Source organism: Colobus angolensis, unplaced genomic scaffold, assembly GCF_000951035.1.
Source record: "Colobus angolensis palliatus isolate OR3802 unplaced genomic scaffold, Cang.pa_1.0 Scaffold210, whole genome shotgun sequence".
In the NCBI taxonomy this organism is placed as follows: Eukaryota; Metazoa; Chordata; class Mammalia; order Primates; family Cercopithecidae; genus Colobus; species Colobus angolensis.
Window position 1 is genome coordinate 887,436 of NW_012115267.1, and position 8,109 is coordinate 895,544.

Sequence of the window (8,109 nt, forward strand, 5' to 3'; positions counted from 1 at the left end):
TTTTTTTTTTTGTAGAAATGAGGTCTCACTGTGTTGCTCAGGCTGGCCTCAAACTCTGAGGTCAAGCGATCCTCCCACCTCAGCTTCCTGAGTAGCTGGGACTACAAGCATGTCACCATGCCCAGCTGATTAAAAAAAAATTTTTTGGTAGAGATGGGGATCTCACCATGTTGCCCAGTTTGGTCTCAAACTCTTGACTTCAAGCAATCCTCCCTCCTCGGCCTTCCAAAGTGGTGGAGTTACAGGCATGAGCCACTGTGCCGGCCTCTTTCCTCTTTTAAGCTTTCTTTAATGCAGCATTTCTTATTGGATCTCAGAATCATTTTAAAGACAGCATGTATTTGTACCTCAGGAGACACAAATGTTCCATGAAGCAGACACAAATGTTCCATGAAGCAGTCTAAATTCCTCTCAGTATTTAGAATAACATTTGTTTCATTCAAAAATACTCCTCGTTTTTAAACATGAAGAAGGTATTGCTTCCCTGAAAGAGGCTACAAATATTCAAATAGAGTTTCCGTTACCAGGTGAATTTTCTCATGCCGTAGAACACAGATCACTTCAGAAGGTCATCATTTTCTAACCCCCCTTCCAGTCCTTCCACACCCCCTTCCGACTTGGCAGCAGCAGCAGCATTTCCACCAGGTGACGGCCTTTGTCACTGCCAGTTCCACTGGGGGACACCGGCAGCCATGGGCAAAGGAAGCCCTGGGCATTTGAATTTGGCACAGAAGCTGCCACCATGTGTCAGGCACTCTGTATTCAGAGTGAAAGGAAAATAGAATCTCAGAATCCCAAACTCAGGATGGCAAAGGGAAAGTTCAGCATGGGAACTGAGTCACACAAAAACTGCTTTCCTTCTGTTCCCAGACAGCTGTAATTTCACCATCTCATGTCACCGCCTTATTTCCTCTACTTCCTCTTCAAACGTTAACTTTATCTTGTGTAAAATGAAGATTTACTGAGCTGGAGACAATGCATAATAGCTTTTTTCCTCTACTCCCTCTTTTCACAGGTAAAATGTAAATTCACCGAAGCTAATCATCTGCCTCATTGCCTACCCTCCCTGTTTCTCCCTCTTGCTTGCTCTTTCCCTTTTAAATACCAAAGTTCCCAAAACCCCTTTGGAAAAAGCGCAGGCCACAGATGCTTCTGTGATCTGTGTTTTTCCCAGGAGTGTCCTTAACCTTGGCTAAATAAACCTCAAATCGATTGAGACCTGCCTCAGTCACCTTTTGGTTTACAAAAGTTCTTTTGGTTTACAAAAGAACTTTTGAAAGGTCTGAAAGTTCTTTCAAAAAGCTCACAAAAGGGGGAAATTGCCTTAGAAGGGAAGGACATATGTGATAAGTAATGCACTTCTAATTGTCACCACTGACACCTGCTTCTGTGTGGCCTGCTCAGAACTCAGTTTCTTGATGATGAAAGACAAGGCCCAAATTGATGTGTGCTAATTGCAGGACCTTCACCAGGAGGAGGGAGGCAGTGGCATAGAGTGCGTGCGTGCTTGGGGTTGCTGGATGCAGCCGTAGGGCCAGCCACACCTCTCCCACATGGGATGCACCTCTTGTGACACCTCTCTTTTGGAAATTCTAACTGCCTCATGGTTTCCTCTGTACTGTTGGCAGAAGTGGCTTTGAATTCTGGGCACCCCACGGCTCTACCTGCCTTATCAGGAGTCTTGCAGTGAGGCCCTCCCCGTCTGAGCAATCCCTTCTTCCCTGTATTGCTCTGTCTTCAGGGCAGGGCTCCTCTTGTTACAGTAGGTAGCCAGGCAGACATGAGCAGGGCAGAAGAAACCTCCCCAACAACCATCAGGTGAGATGGTCAGGTGGTTGTTACACTGTCTTTCTAAAATAATAATTGGTTACAGCCGGTGCCAGGGAAAGGCAGGCTCCCAATAGATACAAAACACCTAAAACTGGTGATCAGCCGCTTTCAGGTAAGTGCTCAGGAGCTGGGTGAGTGGGCTCAAGCATGCGCATTAAGAGGCAAAATGACGGCACTTAACTGGTATAGGACCTTCTAGGTACCTTCAACTAGTAAGGGAAGAAAACCTCAGGTGAGCATGCGCACAACTCCAGTAACACACTGCGCATGCGCCCCTCCCAAGCGCTGGCAGGCCACTGCACATGTGGACAGCCCACCCCGGGGGAAGAATCAGGGCAGGCCTCGGAAAAATGCCAAGGTATAAAACCCCAGGTCAAAGGTCAAACTGTGCACCTGATCTCTCAGGCCGCCTGCTTGGCCCTCTTCCAAGTGTACTTCCTTTTGTTCCTGTTCTAAAGCTTTTTAATAAACTCTCCCTCCTGCCTTAAAACTTGCCTCGGTCTCTCCCACTGTCTTATGCCCCTCGGTTGAATTCTTTCTTCTGAGGAGGCAAGAACTGAGGTTGCTGCAGACCTGTTACGAATTCACCGCTGTTAACACCCTGGCCTTGGTCCTTCCTTCTCTTCTCTTTGCCTTTTAAACAATATGGAGGACTAAATCCTCTGATGGGTACCTGAGGGGGCCTGCTCTTCCCGTTTGCAAATAGGGCACCCTGGGGCAGTATGTAGCAGGTGGTGGTAGGACTTCTGCTAAGACCCTTTGAAAGAAAAATCGGGGGAACTTTCAAACCTACCATAAATTTAATAGCCGTGACTTAGTAATAAGTAATACAGTGGATCATTGAAAAAAAAAAAACTGATTTAAGAGAGCGGATATTCGGATATTTGAGTTACATCCTCAGCCTTAAAACAGAGGCAGTTTTAAAACAGGGACTCTTTCGGGGACCAATTACCAAACAGATGAGAGCTACCACCACCCACCTCCCACAGCTGCAACAGTACCACTAAGAACTAAAATAGTCATTCCTTAACTGACAAGAATTAAAAGTAAAAACAAATGAACAAAATCAGAAATAATGAAGCTCTGGGAATACAACTGCTTAACCATTTCTTTGTATTTTTATTGATTTTTTTTTTTTTAAATTTCTGCCCAGTTACGACAACGAAATGGGAAACCACAATTACAATTCACAAATCATGGCATGAAAAACAACACACACCCCATCAGGAATGACACCAAACCCTTTCCTTTTTATTCATTCAAAAGAGAGTCCAATACACAAGTGTCAAATATGAGCACTGTCATTTGTTTTTTTTTCTTAGAAGGGGGAAAAACATTTATTTTGGCAGTGCTTTGACAATTTCTGGAAGTGGTTTTGATATCACAAGTTGCAGGAATAGAAACCCTAACAAACTTGGAGGGCATTTGTTTGAGAGGCCAGGGACGCCTTGCTTAGAAAACATTCCTCTTGTGCTCAGTGATTCGCCTGTCGCCTCGGTGGGCCGCTGTGTCTTTCCAGGTGTTGAAAGAGAAAACCGAATTTCTTGCATAGACAGCTGAAGAGTCCTGTAGAGCAGAGTGATTTTTCTATCTCCAACCCTCCTCCCACCCTGAAACAAATTCTCAAGCTTCTCTGGAGCATCTTTTGGTCACATGACCCTCTATCATGGTAACCCTTTTGCTAAGACACATGTGACACCAAGGTTTCTTCCGACACTGCTTCTCTAGGGTTCAGATGACAGCACAAAACATCACATGTCAAAAATATTAGATATTATGAATGTGGGCGTTTATGTTCATAACAGCAAATACTTTGCAGGGTGTGTCACCAAAAGGAGCATTTTCGTCATTTAGTATGGTCCCTCAGGAGTTAGCCCAAAATCATACAAATAAGTCTTTTTCTAAAGACGGGTCAAAGTTGGTTAATTTCACAGTTGAGGAACTGTCTCATGCCAATTATAAAACTCTTACTGCCCAACTATTCAATGGTCCAAAAAGCAAAGACATGTTACCATTCAGTTTTACACACATGCACACGCACACACAGACGCGCGCACACACACGAGAACTGTGACAAAAGGATTCACCAGATTAATCGTGTGACTGTGTTCTAAAAGAAAACAAAATCTCAAACTTCAGGTGTCCTATTCAAGTACTAAAAAAATGCAAACAGTCTGATCCCATTTGATTTTTATGATCACAATAAATCATTCTCTGAACTGCAGGTTCTGGAGTCAGTGAAATTAACGCCTGGGGCACAAAATATTCTACAAAAATCGGTGTGTGATTTCTAGCAGGGCAGCCGCTTGCTCGTTATTTTAAAAAACATGTTGAGACTGTGGCCTTCCAAGAGTCAATACTTTACAAAAGAAGTAAAAGTAGTGAGTACCAGCAACTCACTCTTCTTGTCTGATGCTGGTGAGAAGCAGTTTTATACATTTTCAATCAACCCACGGAGGAGGCAAATGTAAACAGAGTTTTTTACACTCTCCGAAAAACGTGTTACTACTGTAGCATATGCTGTTTGGCCCAATTAAAAGGAGAATGGAGAGCAATTTGTTTGGTTTGCTTTTTAAGTTTTACCTCCTGAAGATTTTAAAACAAGGGTTTTACTAGTTCTTGGCAGGAGACTGTCCAATCAGAGGTTCTGTATTTATAAATAACCCATGTGGGATTATGCTGTCCAATGAGCATAACTGAAGTCGAAATTCACAACCTTAAGGTCTGACAGCCAGATGTGGAAGGTCTGCAAAGAGCTCTGCTAATAAGTAATATGTTTGCAAAGTGCTCTGCTAAGTAAGGTACTTATTAGGCAGAGCACTTTGTGAGATTCAGAACTGACTCCTGATTATCTTAAGCCATTAAAAGACTCAAGTTTTGCATGGACTTTTTGTCCTCTTTGGCCCCTGAGCATGCCCCATCTCTGCCCGGCACTAATAACGTGTGGAAAGCAAGGATTTCCCACCAGCGTGCCCGATCATTTATATAGGCAGGGACCTTTACTGAAAAGAAGGAAAGGGACACGGTCTTAAATGCACATTTAAGGTTCTTTCTGATTATTGGCAATCTCTATGAACCAACACTTAATCCATGGGCTAACAGAGACTTTTTTTTTTTTTAAGCTGAGGAGGATTAAAGAATAAACAAACAAGTCTTACACTAAAATAAGAAATCAGCCCCATCTTGGCACAGTTCTCATGCAGAATATTGCACCCAGTGTGAACTAACGCTAGAAGCTTCAAACTGTATAAATTTAAATGTATTTGCATATTATAAAAATAAAGATAAACATATACATATTTTACACTAGTTATGGAACAGCAATGAACGTCAGTCGATCCCCTCTTTCACATTTAACAGAACTGAAATCTGAGTGCTCTAAATACTGCCACCTGTACTGTAACTATGGCTTGTATGTGCACGGAAAACAAAATCCCTGAGAAGCCATTCGACTTTTTTTTTTTTTTTTCTTTTCTTCAAGTAGCGCGCTCCTTGGAGAGTCACAGTTCTGAGGTTCAGGTTGTAAAACATTTGCTCCATCTTCTCGCCCATGCTTCCCCCACTACCCCCTCCCCACCTCTTCCCCAGTCTTCCAAAAAGCATCCTGCAAGCACGCGTTGTCACTCAAGTCCACAGAACACGCTGGGGGGAGTGCAGAGGGTCTGCCAGGTGCAAAAAATGGTCCAGGTGTTCAGATGCTCTCTTTTCTCCATGGAAATTCCACAGCCACAAACATCACTGGTTTCTGTGCTTTTCACCAACGTTCTTCCTGTATGGGTGGACAAGAAGAAAGCATAGAGATGACAAAAAGGTACTGGACAATGCTACCCTCAATAAGAAAAGGAAGTGATGATAGAAATCTATTTTCTCACATATTTTCATTTCTACTTCTAGGACTCATTATAAATATGTAAATGTCAGGCAACTAATGTCCCCACAAAGGAAAGAGTCATTTTAGCAGTCTATTTGCCAAACATTTCTGTTAGTGTGTTAAGCTCAGTTCAGCTATAAAAAGGGAACTGTACTAATTGGCTGTCACCACTTATTCCACTATAATTTTATAGCTTAACTAGACCTCTAATTAACAACCCAAAACTCTAAACACGGAACTGTTTCCTTTCAATAAACACGCACAGTCACACACAGACACACACCAAATAATCTTCTAGGAGAAGGAATACATACTAAAAAGTAAGATGTCTGTCCACCTAAAATATATGATTTTACTTAAAATGTTATACATTAAGTTGTCCACGAAAATCTGGAGTCTGATCAATATAGAATGAAGAAACTACTGCAGCCTCAGCAAATACACAAAGCGGCATTCAGTTCCGATAAAATGGTTAGAGGAAAAATATCAAGTGTTTTTCTCATTGTTGCTTCCCTACAATGACATGTGATGGAATGTTTTGTAAAGTGTTTTTTTTTTTTAAATTTTTTTTTTAGCAACTTTTAATAAAACATACAAAGACACTGAAGGGAAAGGAAAAAGGAGCTATGACTCGTTTCCTCCAATCCCCCATCTCTCGTTAGGAGAGACACTGATTTCATGGACACTGATAATTCGGCATCTGCCTAAACACTTCTCCAGTCCATACAAGATTCAGTCATGGGCTCATTCAAGCATGATAATAATGACATCACCAAAACAAACAAACAAAGAAAAACAAAAACCTCTCATTTACTAACTACATGCCAGGAATTAGGTTGTTCACTCTAGTGCACTATTTATCTTCAACTCCTAACAATCTCACCATGTAAGCTCCGTCTTATCAGCATCTTACTAAGAAGGGAACTAAGGTTCCAAAAGGTGAAATAACTTCCCCAAGGGTGCATACTAGCGAGTGGCAGAGCCAGGCCTTTCACTAGGGTGATGTGACTCCAAAGCTAAAAGAGAAGTTGGATATTTGGAGCCCTAGGGAAAAATTTCACATTTCTACGGCACTTTGCCAAGATAATTTTTTTAATGCCTATTAATATAGTAAACTCCCAGAAGAGAGGGTTTTGAAAACTGCCTCAAATTCAATTAATAATATAATCAACCTAACCGTAAGGACAGCAGTGTAAAAACACACGTTTCAACCCCGCAGCTAACTTTGGTGGTGTGAGTTTTGGGTTCACGTAGAGATGGGCTACATAAACATTTTCCCACTGAATCTAACAGACCTTCGGAAATGCAGACAGTCTGCTCCCTGGCTACACGCAAGACAGGGAAACACAAGAAAACCTAATCAAGTGCACCTGGAGGGAATATCCGACTGTTCAACCAGCTTGAAAACTGTTTCACATCTATGCCTTTTTCCACATTTGGGACCTAGAGAAAACCACCATCAAAATCACCAGCCTTCTCTGTTTCTCCCTACCTCTCTATCTCCATAAACTTGTCCTCCTCCTTCAAGACCCACCTCAAATACGACTTCCTAGAACTTTTTCTGATTCTTCCTGGCAGAGTTCTTTCTTCCCTGTGCTTACGGGACTCTGTTCATACACCTATCATGGCAGGTACCATGTTTCAATTATAATTAGACTCTGACAAGTTTGTCTGGTTATGGCTCTGATTCCCATCTTCTCCAAAGAGGGTATTAGGTTCTGGAGGGCAGCATCTGATTTGGTGCTTTATGTATCCTCAACACCCGGCCCAATGCCTACTAGAGGATAATTACTCAACAAAGATCTGTTGAATGGATGGGTCAGATGTGATGAAAAAGCCACAGGTAAAAAGCAGCCAAGATACTATGAGATCATTACCAAAAGAGGTATATAAAAAGTACTGAGGAGAGCCAGGTGCAGCAGCTCATGCCTGTAATCCCAGTGCTTTGGAAGACTGAGGCAGAAGGATCACCTGAGATCAAGAGTTTGAGATCAGCCTGGCCAATATGGCAAAACCCTGTCTCTACTAAAAATGCAAAAATGAGCCGGGCGTGGTGGTGCATGCCTGTAGACCCAGCTACTTGGGGAGCTGAGGCAGGAGAATCGCTTGAACCTGGGAGGCGGAGGTTGCAGTGAACCAAGATTGTGCCACTACACCACAGCCTGGGTGACAGACCAAGACTCTGTCTGAAACAAACAAACAAACAAAAAAGTATTGAGGAGACGTGAAGAACAGAGTGACTGGTTACGGTGAGGATGATTAGCGGCGGCTTCCCGGAGGAGCTGACCTATGACTTTGGCCTCAGCAACCAACGGGCCTTCACTGGTAGGAGAGAAGGGCAGCAGCCAGCCAGGGGACTGAGAGGTAGCCAGGGCCCACCATGGTTGACCTCCCACGGAAAGAGAGTG

The 8,109-nt window shown here is 42.9% G+C and overlaps 1 protein-coding gene and 1 long non-coding RNA gene across 2 annotated transcripts in view; both read right to left on the reverse strand.

Annotated features, from left to right (window-relative positions):
* LOC105512371 overlaps nucleotides 1–2,044 on the reverse strand; it is a 51,996-nt gene extending 49,952 nt beyond the window's left edge. The window contains exon 1 of the long non-coding RNA XR_001001834.1: nucleotides 1,669–2,044. This is a non-coding gene — a long non-coding RNA (uncharacterized LOC105512371). The remainder of the gene's footprint in view (nucleotides 1–1,668) is intronic.
* An 885-nt stretch (nucleotides 2,045–2,929) lies between these two features.
* The window catches only part of MFHAS1 (malignant fibrous histiocytoma amplified sequence 1), a 114,830-nt gene continuing 109,650 nt past the window's right edge, over nucleotides 2,930–8,109 (reverse strand). Inside the window, exon 4 of the mRNA XM_011942839.1 lies at nucleotides 2,930–5,599. Within this exon, the coding sequence (XP_011798229.1) occupies nucleotides 5,566–5,599 (34 nt within the window). The 3' untranslated portion in view covers nucleotides 2,930–5,565. The remainder of the gene's footprint in view (nucleotides 5,600–8,109) is intronic.